The following is a 19,244-nucleotide window of genomic DNA, read 5'->3' on the forward strand; positions in this document are numbered from 1 at the left end:
TTATGATTATTACTATTATGCCTTCTTCCCGTTGATACCGGTTGTTTTGCAATCATGTTTGAGGCTAGAATTTCATTATAAGGTTTCCTTCCTTATATAATCTCTTTTCATAGCCATTCGCATCCATATTTGGGCTGATGTAAGCTATAACCCTTTAATGGCCAAATTTAATCCATATGAATATGGTGCCCCAGCGTTATAGCAGCTTAATAGCACAGCCCTACAATATTATATATTCTCCTTTCACCACATATTGCTCCCACTCGATGTATCTATTTGTTTGCATATTCATTGTAGCAACACACTTGCCAAATGTCATTTCGTTTAAGTACACTATATGTCATATTGGCGATACATTGTAACTTACTGTACCCATATTTGCAGCATTATATTTGCTTCTCACTTACAAAATGCCATTCCAATCACATGTACTGACATAAGGTCCAATTATTATTTTAATGATTATTTTTACATTCACGGTATGACCGTATTCAGCTTGAATGTACGCTGTTTCTGACAGTAAGAAAATTGTTGTCCCATTCAGCTGGTATATTGTTGTAAATCTCACACAGGTAATGGCACTTTTGGGTAATCCGGATTGTATATGATTACCATGGTTACTGTCTCCGTGCCGACCGGATGTAGTAACATTTGCCAATAGGTATTTATCACAATTTCCAGGCACTTATGATAATGCTGCACATGTTTTACGAAGTCTTCTACACTAGTTTGTCACTTAAATACGTTTAAACTTGCAGATTGCACAATTTCATTATTAAATTTACGTTTGTTTATGGAATCCGTAAACCGGAAGTGAGATAATGTAACTTCCGGTTTCGGATAGCACTGTGGAACGCAAGATGCGTTCCAAGCTCGAAAAATTGGCACACTTTTTTGGAGAGACACTAAGGTTGGTGTGATTTAATTTGTATGTAACACTATAAATGAGTTGAAATTTGTTTGTTTTGTATGCTGATGAAGGGGTTGTGAACCCCGAAAACGTTCCATTAAATTGGTTTTTGTGAAAAAGTCCTGAGAGTGCATTCTCTTGTTTTCTATTCTATATATATATATATATATATATATATATATATATATATATATATATATATATATATATATATATATATATATATATATATATATAAATATATATATATATATATATATATATATACAGGTGGCCCTCGGTTTACAACGGTTCAATTTACAACTTTTCAAAATAACAACCTTTTTTTCAGTCATGTGACTACTATTGAAAAGCATTGAGAAGCAGTGCATTGATTAAAATAGCCAGTAAGTGGATCTGTCCGCTTGTGTTGCAGCAAAGTTAAGCAAGCTGAAATTAATCAGTTTAACCAGACCTGAGCTATAGAGCAGCTTGCAAAGGAACAAGATCTTCCTGTCTATAAATCAGTCCAGATTGTAATCCATAGAAAGAACTGTTTGCAGAAAAATGCAAGTAAAGTCTGTGTTGTGTGATTATTTATTATGTTTATAATGCTGTTTAGAAAATGTTTTTGTTCATTTAACTTAGTTTAATTATATATTCTGTGTTGTGTGATTATTTTATTAGGTTTATAAAGCTGTTTAACATTTAAAGTCTTCATTTCAAAGCTTTAAAAATAATGTATTAGGTGTTACTTATGACAATTTTGAGAGGGGCCTGGAACCTAAATCCCTCACTTCCCATTGACTTACATTATTAACTGGGTTTTAATTTACAACGGTTTCAATTTACAACCATTCCTTCTGGAACCTAACCCCGGCGTAAACTGAAGGCTACCTGTATGTATGTATATATATATATATATATATATATATATATATATATATATATATATATATATATATATATATATATATATATATATATATATATATATATAACCTCAAGATTCAATTTCACAGAAACTTAATTGAAAGCATTTAAAAAGTTCAGCAATATGTTATTTCTTAAAACAATAAAGGTGCATTTAATTTAAGTTTTAATTGCATTGGATGAAAGAAAATATTTTCTTTGTATACATCTTTACTGATTATTCATCTTTGTAAAGTAAGAGAAAAAATATTGCATGGTAGATTGTACATTTTTGCAAATGTTTAAAGGGACACTAAACACAATTTTTTTCTTCTTCCATGATTCAGATAGAGCATGCAATTTTAAGCAACTTTCTAATTTACTCCTATTATCAATTTTTCTTTGTTCTCTTGCTATCTTTATTTGAAAAAGAATGCCAGTTTGCAGCCTGGTGACAGGAGGTTCTGAGGAGGAGTCAAATGATGATAGGGATTAGTACAATCATATATATGTCCATGTGGGCATACAATATACATGGATACATGCTAGGGACAATACTCATTCTCATGTCAAACTCTATAACATGCATGTGCACAATGTGATATGAGGGATTTTAATCTGCACAGTATACAGGTATGTGTTTCATACAAGAGTTATGTGTACATGTCAATGATGGAGAAAATGTGTTCTTTAAGTGACACTAATGTCACACAATTTACTTTAGCCTGATGTAGGCACAGAACCTGCTTTCTGAGCTAAAAGTATTGTGATGGCTATAGTGTCCATTTACTGAAAACTCAAAATGTGGCTTGTGGCCTGTGTTACTCTGAGACATGTTAGTATTGCACTATTCCACCTCATATCATGAATTGCATTGTGTTAAGTAGCATTAATATCAAATCTAATTGTAGATGTTTTTGTTAGTAGGCCAAATACCATGCTCCTCATTGTGTACATGAATGTGTGACATTAAAGAATGTTATATCTCAAATACATATCATACTGGTGTGTGGGATGTTACTCACCAGCATGAGGTGCTATGGTTGCAACCCCTGAGTCACGAGCCCCTGGAACTCCATGGACTGCTGTGATACTCAGGGAGCTGCATATCATCTCCTGCCATACGTTGTATTATGCTTCCAAGGGTGGACCACTGCCTGTTCCCCTCTGGTGCATGGCTTCCTGGCCCATCCTCTTTTTCACCCGCCTCTGCGGGGCCACACTGTTTACAGCCTCCTATACTGCCGACCATGCTTCCTTACGCCTTCGGGCAACGCCTCTGCCCTTCTCCTGGCCAAAGAGGGCACTGTGGTTGTCCATGATGGCCTGGACTAGCGCAACATTGTCATCAAATAAGAAGTTTGGGCATCTTATGCGCTCCTCCTCTGTGGCCACCTGGCTTCCTCCCTGGGATGTCCCTGGTGTGGGTTCCTCCCTATCCTCTCCCTCTTCTCCCCTTCTGTCCCCATGTGCACCCTCTGTCCCTCTCCTTGATGTGCCTGGTCTCTGGGGCTCTCAGGCATCTCCCCTCCCATCATCCCTTCTAGCTCTCCCTCTCCCCACTTCACTGCTCCTCATGTCCACTACAATACTCCTCTCCCTGCCACTCCTCTCCCCTCCTCCCCTCCGCCCTACCTCTCCCTACCATCCTCACACTACACACACTCACACACTCACACTCACTCCCAGTTCAATCACACACAATCACAACCAAACACTCAGCCTATCACACTGTAAAATTGAAATAAAATGTGTGAGGTGTTAGAAAAAAAAAAAGTGTTGTGTATTTTGTATATGTATGTATGCAATATGTGTGCAATATGTGAAAATAAGTGTAAGTAAATGTACAAGCTTACCCAAACAACAATCCGACTTAACTAACTATTATGCTGCACCTCTCTCACTACTCTTACTAATCCTAAACTCACTGTAGTGTGCTGTAGCTCAACGAACCATCCAAACACACTAAAGAAAATGGCGGCTGCGCATGGGTTTATATATATGACTTTTCAATAGCGTAATTATGTTGCGCAGTTTTAGATGGAGTATCGGGTAATTTTTACGAGTCAGCCAAATTTGCATAAAACTTCACTTTATTGAGACTTTACATGAACAAGACTGGCGTAAGTACTTGCGACAACTAAAATGTGTATTTGCGCACTTTTCGGAACAACGTCAGTTTGTCCTACTTACGCTACTTTAGCATTTGACGGTGCCGTATATTGGATAGGCTGATGTGCAAGGTGAATTTACGGGCGGCGCAGGTTCCCTCGCTTGCGCCGAAAACTACGCCGTATATCGGATTGCGCCCCAAATGCCTTCAGGAGGTGAAGGAGAAAAAGAATGTCAGTTGGTAACTGGTTGAACCCAATTTTATACTTAACCTACTATGGTGTGTTATATTACACAAATTAAAGCCTACATGGTAGTGTCTTTTTTTAGATAAAGGCTAGGCCAACCTCTTGTATAGTTCATGCATATGTTTGTATAATAAGAAAAAATGTAGTCTCAATGTTCTACACAGTATAGTTTAAGAATTAACTATCACCTAGATTACGAGTTTTGCATTATGACTTTCAACACTGAAAAAAATGTCAATTTCAGTGTAATGGCAGTAACGCAGCTATTGCGAGTTGTTCATTCCGCACTCAAAAAAATGATGTTTTTGCATGGGATTTTCATAGCGACGGTATTACAGGTTGTGCGGTGGGGCTAAAATGCTTGCGTTACAGACTATACAGACACAATCCGTACCGCCATCTGAAACCAGTAGTTATGAGTTTTGCGCCACAAAAATGTTTTTACAAAACTCATAACTAAAGTGTTACAAAGTACACTAACAACCATAAACTATCTATAAATCTCTAAAGCACCACCCCCGCATCACAAACACTATATTAAACCTATTAACCCCAAATCTGCCACCCACCCACATGGCGACTATTAAATACATTTATTAACCCCTAATCTGCCTCCCCCGACATCACCAACACTAATAAAAATGATTAACCCCTATTTCACCGCTCCCCGACATCACCGCCACTATAATAACGTTATTAACCCCTAAACATTCGGGCTCCCAAATCTCTGCCACTAAATTAACCTATTAACCCCTAAACTGCCAGTCCCCCACATCGCAAAACACTAAATTAAACTATTAACCCCTAAACCTAACACCCCCTAACTTTAAATTAAAATTACAATATAACTATATTTAAATAAATAAAAACTTACCTGTGAAATAAAAATAAACCCCTAAACCTCCGGCCTCCCACATCTCCGCAACTAAATAAACCTATTAACCCCTAAACCCCCGGCCTCCCACATCTCCGCCACTAAATAAACCTATTAATCCCTAAATCGCCAGCCCCCCACATCGCAAAACACTAAATTAAACTATTAACCCCTAAACCTAACACCCCCTAACTTTAAATTAAAATTACAATATAACTATATTTATATAAATAAAAACTTACCTGTGAAATAAAAATAAACCTAACATTAAACTATATATTAACCTAACCTTACTATTCTAATAAAAATAAAAATACTCCTAATTAAAAAAAATCTAAATTACAAATTTAAAAAAACATAACACTATGAGAAAAATTTAAAAATCTCAAATTACAAAAAATAAAAAACACTAAATTGCGAAAAATAAAACACCCTAATCTTACAAAAAAATAATAAACAAAATTATCAAAAATAAAAACAAGTAAACCTAATCTAATAGCCCTATAAAAATAAAAAAGCCCCACAAAATAAAAACACCCCCTAGATTACAATTAACTACCAATAGCCCTTAAAAGGGCCTTTTGTAGGGCAGGGCATTGCCCTAAGTTTAATAAAGTTTTTATTTATTTAAATATAGTTATATTGTAATTGTAATTTAAAGTTAGGGGAGTGTTAGGTTTAGGGGTTAATAGGTTTATTTAGTGGTGGAGATGTGGGGGGCCGGAGGTTCAGGGGTTTATATGTGTAGTTGCAGAGATGTGGGAGGTTTAGGGGTTAATAACTTTATTATAGTGTTGGCGATGTCGGGGAGCGACAGAATAGGGTTTTTTTAGCTTTATTATAGTGCTGGCGATGTCAGGGAGTGGCGGAATAATGTTTAATAGTTTTATTATAGTGTCGGTGATGTCGGGGAGCGGCGGAATAGGGGTTAATAAATTATAGTACCTGCACTGTCGGGGAGCGGTAGAATAGGGGTTAATAACTTTATTTAGGTGGCAGCGATGTCGGGGTGGCAGATTAGGGATTAATAACTTTATTTAGGTGGCAGTGATGTCGGGGGCGGCAGATCAGGGATGTTTAGACTTGGGGTTTATGTTAGGGTGCTAGGTTTAAACCTAATTTTTTTCCCCATAGGCATCAATGGAGTTGTGCTACGGAGAATTTTCATTCCGCAATTGCAGGTGTTAGTTTATTTTCTATCACTCTCTCCCCATTGATGTCTATGGGGCAAAGCGTGCACAAGCACGTCAAATCAGCTCTTGACTTTTGTGTGGTATGGAGCTTAATGCCACCATATCGCACGCACAAGGAGGCTTTTCAGTAACTCGTAATGGCAGCGATATGGAGGGTGAAATAACGCAACTTTGTTGGCGTTAGTTTCGCATCCTGTTTAGCACAAAATTTATAATCTAGGTGTTTTTAATATAAAATTCTCTGGTTTTATGATATCACATCAAGAACTCCAGACTATAGATACCAGTGATGATCCTTAGAAGACACCTTTAGACCATATGAACATTAAGAGAGTGGTTATTTGTTTGTTTTTTGTCCTCTTTCTGATGAAGAGGTCTTAATGCTACAAGCATGCAGTCTATTGCACCAAGACTTTAGGTATCCCAGGAATTTGATCTTGGTAGCATGGCACTCCTCGGATGAACTTGGCTGCCAAATTTAATTAACCAGCAATTTATATACACTGTAGAAAACATATAGTTTATATCAATACATACTGTAGAATGTATTTACATTTTAAATACTAAATCACGTATCTCCTTTATATCTTCAGGGGAGCACAGTAAACATTAACAACATCTAGAATAAACTGGATAAAGAAAAAAATTATAGTTATGTTATGATCCCTGAGGCAAATAAAACTCACTATGATATTTAGTAGCATGTGGTTCCAATGAAACAAATCCTTAAATCCAGTGAAACTGGCACATTCCAGGGTTAACCCAATTCCACACCAACACAATTTCAGTGTGAAGTTTCTCACATAGCTTCTTATGTGGATTGCATTTTGAAGTGTCTCAGATAGCTTCTCATGTGGATTTCAGTGTGGAGTGTCTCATAGTTTCTCATGTGGAATTCAGTATGAAGTTTCTCACATAGCTTCATATGTGGATTTCAGTGTGAAGTTTCTCACATAGCTTCTCATGTGGATTTCATTTTGAAGTGTCTCAGATAGCTTCTCATGTGGATATCAGTGTGGAGTGTCTCATAGTTTCTCATGTGGAATTCAGTGTGGAGTGTATCATAGCTTCTTATGTGGATTTCAGTGTGAAGTTTCTCACATAGCTTCTCATGTGGATTTCAGTGTGAAGTGTCTCAGATAGCTTCTCATGTGGATTTCATTGTGGAGTGTCTCATAGCTTCTCATATGGATTTCAGTGTGAAGTGCATCACATAGCTTATCATGTGGATTTCCTTTTGAAGTGTCTCAGATAGCTTCTCATGTGGATTTCAGTGTGGAGTGTCTCAAAGTTTCTCTTGTGGATTTCAGTGTGAAGTGCATCACATAGCTTCACATGTGGATATTAGTGTGAAGTTTCTTGCATGACATAATCATGTGGTTTTCAAATCAGTGGCCATTCTGGTCTATCAGAAATCTGTTTAACAATACATTTTTTAATGACGTTGTACAGCTAGCTTTTTTTAATAATTTGCCATGAGAGCATTCAACAGTGGTATTCTAATCCAGCAAAATATCAAACTTCACATGATTGATCACGGGGTGGTAGAAAGGTTTTCCATTTGGGAACCTTATTTGTCATTGATTTAAAAAAATGGTGCTTATTTGTTTGTGTACATGCCCATATGTCAAACATTAATAGCAGAAAACTGCTTGTTCTGAACAATTGAATATTGTACTATGTCTACTGATTTAAAATCCATAATAAAGTTGTGTACCTTAACAAATTCAAATACATTTACATTAATTTTCGTATGGTCCCACTATAATTTAACAAATGATAGTCCAAAATTTAATACAGCTCCAAAAAGATCATTCTATAGTGCAACAAGTAATGTATGTATGTAAAGGTTTAAAAAAAACATTTGCCCTAAGCAGCTGCTGATTTCAGCACATAATAAGAGTGAATATAAAAACGAGAGAGAAGCAGATTTAGCACTGGAGGATTTCAATGTGACACCTTTCAAAAGTGCAAATTATATGTAGGTTTCAGTATGAGAATTCCTCCTTTATGAATGCATGAAACAGATAACAAAAGAAATCCTGCAGGGTCCAGAAACCTGTCACTACAATATTCTGCACGGTACTTGCTTAACCCCTTAGTGACCAGAGCACTTTTTAATTTTCTGACCGTTTGGGACCAGGGCTATTTAATTTCTGCTGTTTGTGTTTAGCTGTAATTTTCCTCTTACTTATTTACTGTATCCACACATATTATGTACTGTTTTTCTCTCCATTAAATGGACTTGCTAAAGATACCATTATTTTAATCATATCTTATAATTTACTATAAAAAAATTATAAAATATGATGAAAAATTGAAAAAACATACTTTTTCTATCTTTGACCCCCAAAATCTGTTACACATCTACAACCACCAAAAAACACCCATGCCAAATAGTTTCTAAATTTTATCCTGAGTTTAGAAATACCCAATGTTTACATATTCTTTGCTTTTTTGCAAGTTATAGGGAAATAAATACAAGTAGCACTTTGAAATTTCCAAACCATTTTTTTTTCTTCAAAATTAGTGATAGTTACATTGGAACACTGATATCTGTCAGGAATACCTGAATAACCTTTTACATGTATATATATTTTTTTAGTATACAACCCAAAGTATTGATCTAGGCCCATTTTGGTATATTTCATGCCACCATTTCACCGCCAAATGCGATCAAACAAAATAAATCATTAACTTTTTCACTAACTTTAGGTTTCTCACTAATTACAAACAGCTTGTACAATTATGACACAAATGGTTGTAAATACTTCTCTGGGATCCCTTTTGTTCAGAAATAGCAGACATTTATGGCTTTGGCATTGCTTTTTGGTAATTAGAAGGCCGCTAAATGCCGCTGCGCCCCACACTTGTATTATGCCCAGCAGTTAAGGGGTTAATTAGGTAGCTTGTAGGGTTAATTTTAGCTTTAGTGTAGAGATCAGCCTCCCACCTGACACATCACACCCTCTGATCCCTCCCTGAACCCTCTCAAACAGATCTCTTCCCTCCCCCACCTCACAATTGTCATTGCCATCTTAAGTACTGGCAGAAAGTCTGCCAGTATAGAAATAAAGGTCTTTTTTAAAAAAGATTTTTTAAAAAAATATATATATTTATATAAAGTGTAGGATCCCCCATTACCCCCCAACCACCCTGATCCCCCGAAACAGCTCTCTAAGCCTCCTCCCTCAATCTATTGGCCGCCATCTTAGGTACTGGCAGCTGTCTGCCAGTACCCAGTTTACTAACAAATTTGCCCTTTTTTTATACTCTACACCCTCCCTCTCCTGGATCCCTTTCCAAACCATTTTTCCCCCTCCCTCTTTCTTTCCCTATCCCACTCTCTCCTTTCGTTTATAATAGATGTCCATGTGCGCGCTCCTGAGCCTCCGCCTCCTTGCGCGCTCATGGACACTTGGTTACAGGATCCGGAACAAGCACCAGTGATGTGCCGCCCACCCGTCTCCCTGCAATGGCTCCCACCCTCCAATGATCGGCACCATCGCTGGCCGAAGCAGAGAGGTCCACAAAGTGTCTCTCTCTGCTTCGGATGCTTAAAAAAGGTATTACAGTGACGCCTCAATATCGAGGCATCACTACAATTGCCTGGAAGCGACTTGAAGCAATCACAATCACTTCCAGAGCTTCAAACACCAGAGGACGTGTCAGCCACGTCCTTGGTCACTAACTGTATTTTTTTGTAGGACGTGCATGACACGTCCTTGGTCGTTAAGGGTCAAAGGGATAGTAAGCACCAAAAATGTTATTGTTTAAAAAGATAGATAATCCCTTTATTTACCATTCCCCAGTTTTGCATAACCAACACTGTTATAGAAATATACTTTTTACCTCTGTAATTACCTTGTAGCTAAGCCTCTGCAGGTTGCCTCCTTATCTCAGATCTTTTGACAGACAGGTATTTCAGGCAATTAGTGCTGACTCTTAAATAGCTTAACGTGCATGAGCACAATGGTATCTATATGAAATACACAAACTAACACCCTCTAGCAGTGTAGAACTGTCAAATGCATTCAGATAAGAGGCAGCCTTCAAGGGCTTAGAAATTAGCATATGAGCCTACCCAGGTTTAGCTTTAAACAAACAATACCAAGGGAACAAAGCTAATTTAATTATAAAAGTAAATTAGAAAGTTGTTTAAAATGACATGCCCTATCTGAATTATGATAGTTTAATTTGGATTTTACTATCCCTTTAATGAATACAGAAATTAATTTCTAATTATCGCTTAATGGCCACAACAAAGGAGATAAACATACATAGAAAATCAAATTTAGCTACAATATAAACTGTGTTTAAAACACTAGGGCCTAGATTTGGAGTTTGGCGGTAGCCGTGAAAACCAGCTTTAGAGGTTCCTAACGCTGGTTTTAGGCTACCTCCGGTATTAGGAGTCACTCAAAAAAGGGTCTAACGCTCACTTTTCAGCCGCGACTTTTCCATACCGCAGATCCCCTTACGTCAATTGCGTATCCTATCTTTTCAATGGGATCTTTCTAACTCCGGTATTTAGAGTCGTGTCTGAAGTGAGCGTTAGAATTCTAACGACAAAACTCCAGCCGCAGAAAAAAGTCAGTAGTTAAGAGCTTTCTGGGCTAACGCCGGTTCATAAAGCTCTTAACTACTGTACTCTAAAGTACACTAACACCCATAAACTACCTATGTACCCCTAAACCGAGGCCCCCCCACATCGCCGCCACTCGATTAAATTTTTTTAACCCCTAATCTGCCGACCGCCACCTACGTTATCCTTATGTACCCCTAATCTGCTGCCCCTAACACCGCCGACCCCTATATTATATTTATTAACCCCTAATCTGCCCCCCCCCCTCAACGTCGCCTCCACCTGCCTACACTTATTAACCCCTAATCTGCCGAGCGGACCGCACCGCTACTATAATAAAGTTATTAACCCCTAATCCGCCTCACTAACCCTATAATAAATAGTATTAACCCCTAATCTGCCCTCCCTAACATCGCAGACACCTAACTTCAAACATTAACCCCTAATCTGCCGACTGGAGCTCACCGCTATTCTAATAAATGTATTAACCCCTAAAGCTAAGTCTAACCCTAACACTAACACCCCCCTAACTTAAATATAATTTAAATCTAACGAAATTAATTAACTCTTATTAAATAAATTATTCCTATTTAAAGCTAAATACTTACCTGTAAAATAAATCCTAATATAGCTACAATATAAATTATATTTATATTATAGCTATTTTAGGATTAATATTTATTTTACAGGTAACTTTGTATTTATTTTAACCAGGTACAATAGCTATTAAATAGTTAAGAACTATTTAATAGCTAAAATAGTTAAAATAATTACAAATTTACCTGTAAAATAAATCCTAACCTAAGTTACAATTAAACCTAACACTATGCTATCATTAAATTAATTAAATAAAATACCTACAATTACCTACAATTAAACCTAACACTACACTATCAATACATTAATTAAATACAATACCTACAAATAACTACAATGAAATAAACTAACTAAAGTACAAAAAATAAAAAAGAACTAAGTTACAAAAAATAAAAAAATATTTACAAACATAAGAAAAATATTACAACAATTTTAAACTAATTACACCTACTCTAAGCCCCCTAATAAAATAACAAAGACCCTCAAAATAAAAAATGCCCTACCCTATTCTAAATTAATAAAGTTCAAAGCTCTTTTACCTTACCAGCCCTGAACAGGGCCCTTTGCGGGGCATGCCCCAAGAAGTTCAGCTCTTTTGCCTGTAAAAAAAAACACATACAATACCCCCCCCAACATTACAACCCACCACCCACATACCCCTAATCTAACCCAAACCCCCCTTAAATAAACCTAACACTAAACCCCTGAAGATCATCCTACCTTGTCTTCACCTCACCGGGTATCACCGATCGGTCCTGGCTCCAAAATCTTCATCCAACCCAAGCGGGGGCTGGCGATCCATCATCCGGTGGCTGAAGAGGTCCAGAAGAGGCTCCAAAGTCTTCATCCTATCCGGGAAGAAGAGTAGATCCGGACCGGCAACCATCATCTTCCAAGCGGCATCTTCTATCTTCATTCGATGAGGACCGGCTCCATCCTGAAGACCTCCACCGCGGACCCATCTTCATCCAGAGACGTCCAACTGAAGAATGACGGTTCCTTTAAGGGACGTCATCCAAGATGGCGTCCCTCGAATTCCGATTGGCTGATAGGATTCTATCAGCCAATCGGAATTAAGGTAGGAATATTCTGATTGGCTGATGGAATCAGCCAATCAGAATCAAGTTCAATCCGACTGGCTGATCCAATCAGCCAATCAGATTGAGCTTGCATTATATTGGCTGTTCCGATCAGCCAATAGAATGCGAGCTCAATCTGATTGGCTGATTGGATCAGCCAATCGGATTGATCTTGATTCTGATTGGCTGATTCCATCAGCCAATCAGAATATTCCTACCTTAATTCCGATTGGCTGATAGAATCCTATCAGCCAATTGGAATTCGAGGGATGCCATCTTGGATGACGTCCCTTAAAGGAACCGTCATTCTTCAGTTGGACGTCTCTGGATGAAGATGGGTCCGCGGTGGAGGTCTTCAGGATGGAGCCGGTCCTCATCGGATGAAGATAGAAGATGCCGCTTGGAAGATGATGGTTGCCGGTCCGGATCTACTCTTCTTCCCGGATAGGATGAAGACTTTGGAGCCTCTTCTGGACCTCTTCAGCCACCGAATGATGGATCGCCAGCCCCCGCTTGGGTTGGATGAAGATTTTGGAGCCAGGACCGATCGGTGATACCCGGTGAGGTGAAGACAAGGTAGGATGATCTTCAGGGGCTTAGTGTTAGGTTTATTTAAGGGGGGTTTGGGTTAGATTAGGGGTATGTGGGTGGTGGGTTGTAATGTTGGGGGGGGGGTATTGTATGTGGTTTTTTTTTACAGGCAAAAGAGCTGAACTTCTTAGGGCATGCCCCGCAAAAGGCCCTGTTCAGGGCTGGTAAGGTAAAAGAGCTTTGAACTATAGTAATTTAGAATAGGGTAGGGCATTTTTTATTTTGGGGGTCTTTGTTATTTTATTAGGGGGCTTAGAGTAGGTGTAATTAGTTTAAAATTGTTGTAATATTTTTCTTATGTTTGTAAATATTTTTTTATTTTTTGTAACTTAGTTCTTTTTTATTTTTTGTACTTTAGTTAGTTTATTTCATTGTAGTTATTTGTAGGTATTGTATTTAATTAATGTATTGATAGTGTAGTGTTAGGTTTAATTGTAGGTAATTGTAGGTATTTTATTTAATTAATTTAATGATAGTATAGTGTTAGGTTTATTTGTAACTTAGGTTAGGATTTATTTTACAGGTAATTTTGTAATTATTTTAACTATTTTAGCTATTAAATAGTTCTTAACTATTTAATAGCTATTGTACCTGGTTAAAATAAATACAAAGTTACCTGTAAAATAAATATTAATCCTAAAATAGCTACAATATAATTATAATTTATATTGTAGCTATATTAGGATTTATTTTACAGGTAAGTATTTAGCTTTAAATAGGAATAATTTATTTAATAAGAGTTAATTAATTTCGTTAGATTTAAATTATATTTAAGTTAGGAGGGTGTTAGTGTTAGGGTTAGACTTAGCTTTAGGGGTTAATACATTTATTAGAATAGCGGTGAGCTCCAGTCGGCAGATTAGGGGTTAATAATTGAAGTTAGGTGTCGGCGATGTTAGGGAGGGCAGATTAGGGTTTATACTAATTATTATAGGGTTAGTGAGGCGGATTAGGGGTTAATAACTTTATTATGATAGCGGTGCGGTCCGCTCGGCAGATTAGGGGTTAATAAATGTAGGCAGGTGGAGGCGACGTTGTGGGGGGCAGATTAGGGGTTAATAAATATAATATAGGGGTCGGCGGTGTTAGGGGCAGCAGATTAGGGGTACATAAGGAAAATGTAAGTAGCGGCGGTTTACGGAGCGGCAGATTAGGGGTTAAAAATAATATGCAGGGGTCAGCGATAGGGGGGGCGGCAGATTAGGGGTTAATAAGTGTAAGGCTAGGGGTGTTTAGACTCGGGGTACATGTTAGGGTGTTAGGTGCAGACGTAGGAAGTGTTTCCCCATAGCAAACAATGGGGCTGCGTTAGGAGCTGAACGCGGCTTTTTTGCAGGTGTTTTTTTTCAGCTCAAACAGCCCCATTGTTTCCTATGGGGGAATCGTGCACGAGCACGTTTTTGAGGCTGGCCGCGTCCGTAAGCCACTCTGGTATCGAGAGTTGAAGCTGCGTTAAATATGCTCTACGCTCCTTTTTTGGAGCCTAACGCAGCCTTTATGTGGACTCTCAATACCAGAGTTATTTTTATGGTGCGGCCAGAAAAAAGCCAGCGTTAGCTACGCGGGTCCTTACCGACAAAACTCTAAATCTAGCCGTTATTTTACATATAACAGATATAAAACCTGTCTTACAGAAATGCAAAACCAGGAACTACTTTCTGCATTTATTATCTACTTGCTCAGCAGTGCAAATGAGAGCAAATTTCTGGATTCTGATTCCTCTTTAGCATTCTAATATTCTCAACAGAGGGTGTTAAAACCCTCAGATGAGAATAACTCAAACAAATGATTACTAAAAGAAATCTGCAAAATATTTATGATGTGGGTTGCATTGGGTGATTTGTATTATTTTATTCTCTAATGATTTAAATATCTTTCCTTTAACCTTGTGAAATATTGATCATAGGGGAGATTTATGAAGCTGCGTGATGCATGAGCGAGCTTGCAGCCAATAGCTAATAAGCAGCGGTCATGAAAGCGCTGCTTCTTTACCTGTACGTTGCCTATAATTTGGCGGTTTGCAATCACCCCAGATCGACAAGGGTGACTGAAAGCCCCTGCTCATGCGCAATTGACCAAATAAGAGAAGGGGGCAGAATTGTACAAGCCGCGGCTTGTGCAATGTGAAATGTGGACAGCATATTTCTGCCAGCAATGCCAGGCAGACAGGTTTGGGGGAGCAAATGTTATACATCTAGCTCTTACTAAATCTTGGCCTTTATATACCTTTTAGCTCATTATATTTTCATTCCAGTGTATCGGATTACAGTAAAAGATCATTTGCTATGTCATATACATTTAAAACAATTAGGGGTATCAAAAACAATTTTGCTTTTCTTGTTGATCTCTGTAATTGTTATATTTGAAAGTGCATAATCGCGGTTGTAACGCCTTTGTCGCCAGTTGCGCACGCATCCTCAAAGGAATGTTGGCTGTGCAAGGCAGCCAAAAGAATGTTGGCTGATTTCAATATTATATAGGAATGCAAGGTTCCCCAAATTGAATGCAGTACCTTGCATTCAATCTTCAATGTACGACGGACATTGGATGAAAAGGAGCCTCCATGCTGCTGAGGAACGCCACTGCAGAGGACCGCCACCAAGGACCGCCGCCATTGAGGACTGCCGCTGAGGATCCACACAATCTGGGAAGCCAGCTCTACACCTCCGCTCTGTGCTGCCTTCTTTCTGGTAACTAACTATTCCAGTTTTGCTGTTAATCTTAGCTTAGAGCTTGTAAGCGAGTGCTGGACTTTCTCTGTGTGTTGTATTAATTTATTTTGTAATTTTCCCTATGGGCCTTGCACCCAGGCTTGTCTGAGGTTAACTGCCTGTGACTCTGGAGACAGCACAGTTTTCTGAGAGTGCTATAGCACCCAGGGCTGAGCATGTTGCAGTGTCATCGGATGTGTACCCAGTCCAATCTGAGAGTGTAGTCCCCTTCCGTGTTTTGTATATGTCTAGGGTGATTACATAAGTCTGTGAACCCTGACTTGTTCCCAGTTTGTTTGATTGAGAGCTTGCATTTGTGTGGCTGTATTAGGGACCCAGGTTTTGGAAGAGAGCTTGACATGGTACCTGGGCTCGTCCTATTTGGCCAGGTGCGGTAACTCTTCCAGTTTTGCTTTTAATCTTAGCTGAGAGCTTGTAAGCGAGTGCTGAACTTTCTATGTCTGTTGTATATATATATATAGATATATAGATAGATAGATAGATAGATAGATAGATAGAAACTATTCGTAACTATATCCATCAGTTTAATCGATTGAATTGCCTGTTGATTTTTTCCAACTTGGATGTACTCTTCATTTTTTTTAGTCCTGACCCAATACTAAAAATACATTAAAAATATAACTTTTCCTATACTTTTGTGAAGATGTTCGCCATAGGATATAAGGGATGAACAAATTTCCATTAATGAACAAATAATGCTGTCACAATATGTCTGAAATAAATGACCCCAGAAACTAGTGTTGACTGAAATTAAAGATTTATTTTTTCTAGTCAAATGATTGGTATGAAACTTTTTTTTTGTTTATGCCCTTGTCTAATAAATAACTCTAACCCCTTTCCAGAGGATTTCAGGGACAGAAAGATGAGGGGGGCTTGTTGGTGGGGCCCCACAAGTGTTTTGTGGGTTGAGCTGTTGAAATATAGGTGGTGAAGCGGATTGCAGTGAGTGAGATCAGGTATGTTATTGGGGAGTTGTGTGCAGAGTTGGGGTGGGCCATGCGCAGAGCTAGGGCATCCCCTTAAAACATTTTGCCCTGATGGGTGAAGCTTTGAGAAAAACAGCTGGAAAACCTCCCAAACTATTATAATCCCACAATATCTGGGACGGCTGGGAGTTATGAGTATATTACTGATAATAAAGAAAACTCTTACAGCTACATTGGTGAACAACTAGATTCTACAAACATAAAAATGACATTTTTTATATTCTTCAGAACTGGAACATCAATTTTCAACAAACAAAAAGCTGTAATATGCTTTAAAATGTCCACTTATAAAATAAACAATGAAAATGACTTGGTTAACCCTTAACGTTCTCATTCCAGATGTGTCATAGGACCTTTTACCTTCTTGTGATTATAGTTGAATTTTAAAAACATATAGGGGCCCATTTAACAAGCTCCATAGGGAGCTTGTGGGCCCGTGTTTCTGGCGAGTCTTCAGACTCGCCAGAAACACCAGCAGGCGGACAGGAATCGGCAGAATTCAACCCGATCGCGTTGATTGACACCCCCTTCTGGTGGCCGATTGGCTGCGAGTCTGCAGGGGGCGGCGTTGCACCAGCAGCTCTTGTGAGCTGCTGGTGCGATTCTGAATACGGAGAGCGTAATCAGGTCCGCAAGACCTTTCTTAAATAGGGGCCATAGTATATATGTGTCAGGCCTTTAAGTGGAAAGAAAATAAAATCCTCATTGTTAGTACCATGTTAGGTTTTACTGCAATAAATGCCAAGAACCCACTTACCTCAGCCCATATAAAACTGTACCATCTGGATGAAGGCGGATCATACGATTTTTCACTGTAACTCCGTGTACAAAAGATTTTTTGTCATTTAGAAAATAAGTGTCAGGAACCCACAGCTGATCGGCAACTCGGTTGTCAAGTGTAAGGTTGAGAGGGATTCCAGTATACGCTAACCTTTTGTCTCTCCAGTATTGTTGAAAGTACATGGTTAAAGTGTAATCCTGCAGAAACAAAGGAAACCTGTTTAAGAAATAGGGCACCAAATGGTAACTGAACAAGATTAAGGGGTATATTTATTAATGTGCGAGCAGACATGATACGATGTAGCGTATCATGTCCACCGCACATCGATAAAGGCCAACAGCATATGCTGTCGGCATTTATCATTGCACCAGCAGATTTGTGGCCAATCATCCGCTAGCAGGGGGTGTCATTCAACCCGATCGTATTCGTTCGTGTTGATTTCTGTCCACGGCCACTGAGCAGGCTGAAAAGTTATGGAGCAGCGGTCTTTAGGGGCATCAAATTTTTTTTCATGATTCAGATAAAGCTTACGATTTTAAACAACTTTCCAATTAACTTCTATTATCTGATTTCCTTGGTATCCTTTTTAAAAAAAGTATACATATGAAGAATGGGACCTAGCTGCTGATTGGTTGCTACACATATATGCCTTTTTTGTCATTGGCTTCCCAATGTGTTCAGCTAACTCCCAGTAGTGCATTGTTGCTCCTTCAATAAAGGATACCAAGAGAATGAAACAAAATTGATAAAAGAAGTAAACTGTAAAATTGTTTAAAAATGTATTTTCTGTCGGAATCATGGAAGAAAAATATTGGGTTTTCTTTAAGGCTAATAAGTTAATTACAATTAGCTCAACTGTACGTTATACAGAAAAAGTCAATATAGTAGATTTGCATAATCAATGCATGATAAGAAGACAATGCAATAGCACTTAGTCTGAACCTCAAATGAGTAGTAGATTTTTCTTAAATAAATTACAAAGTTATGTCTATTTCCACTCCCCCTGTATCATGTGACAGTCATCAGCCAATCACAAATGGATATACGTATATGCAGTGAATTCTTGCACATGCTCAGTAGGAGTTGGTGACTCAAAAAGTGTAAATATAAAAAGACTGTGCACATTTTGTTAATTGAAGTAAATTGGAAAGTTGTTTAAAATTGCGTGCTGTATCTGAATCTTGAAGTTTAATTTTGACTTGAGTGTCCCTTTAAAGGGACATGAAACCCATGAAACATGAAAAAATTTTCTTTCATGATTCAGATAGAACATGTGATTTTAAACAACTTTCCAATTTACTTCTATTATTTAATTTGTTGTGTTTATTTTGTTGAAAAGGATATCTAGGTATGCTTAGGAGCTGCTGATTGGTGGCTGCACATATATGCCCCGTGTGTTTGGCTCACCTAATGGCCTAAATGTATCAACCTGTCAACTTACCTGCATTCCCCCGGCACCAATACGCTCGCCTAAGATAGCCTAACATCGCTGCCGCGGACCTAAATACGTTCTTATAAATTATCAAGAAAGCTGTCAAAAAGCCGCGCACCAAGTACGGAGCGATAAGCAGCGGACTGTTGTTAACTAACAGTCATCGATCTCGCTGCTCTTCTGCTTATTCGCAGCTTTCTTGGTACCCTGTCACTAAGCACCCACACTATACT

At 38.2% G+C, this 19,244-nt stretch overlaps 1 protein-coding gene across 1 annotated transcript in view; it reads right to left on the reverse strand.

Moving 5' to 3' along the window:
* Window positions 1-19,244, reverse strand: part of GABRB3 (gamma-aminobutyric acid type A receptor subunit beta3) — a 325,518-nt gene that overhangs the window by 127,325 nt on the left and 178,949 nt on the right. Inside the window, exon 4 of the mRNA XM_053704898.1 lies at window positions 17,556-17,776. Coding sequence (XP_053560873.1) covers window positions 17,556-17,776 — 221 coding nt within the window. The remainder of the gene's footprint in view (window positions 1-17,555; window positions 17,777-19,244) is intronic.

This window comes from Bombina bombina, chromosome 3, assembly GCF_027579735.1.
Source record: "Bombina bombina isolate aBomBom1 chromosome 3, aBomBom1.pri, whole genome shotgun sequence".
NCBI lineage: Eukaryota > Metazoa > Chordata > Amphibia > Anura > Bombinatoridae > Bombina > Bombina bombina.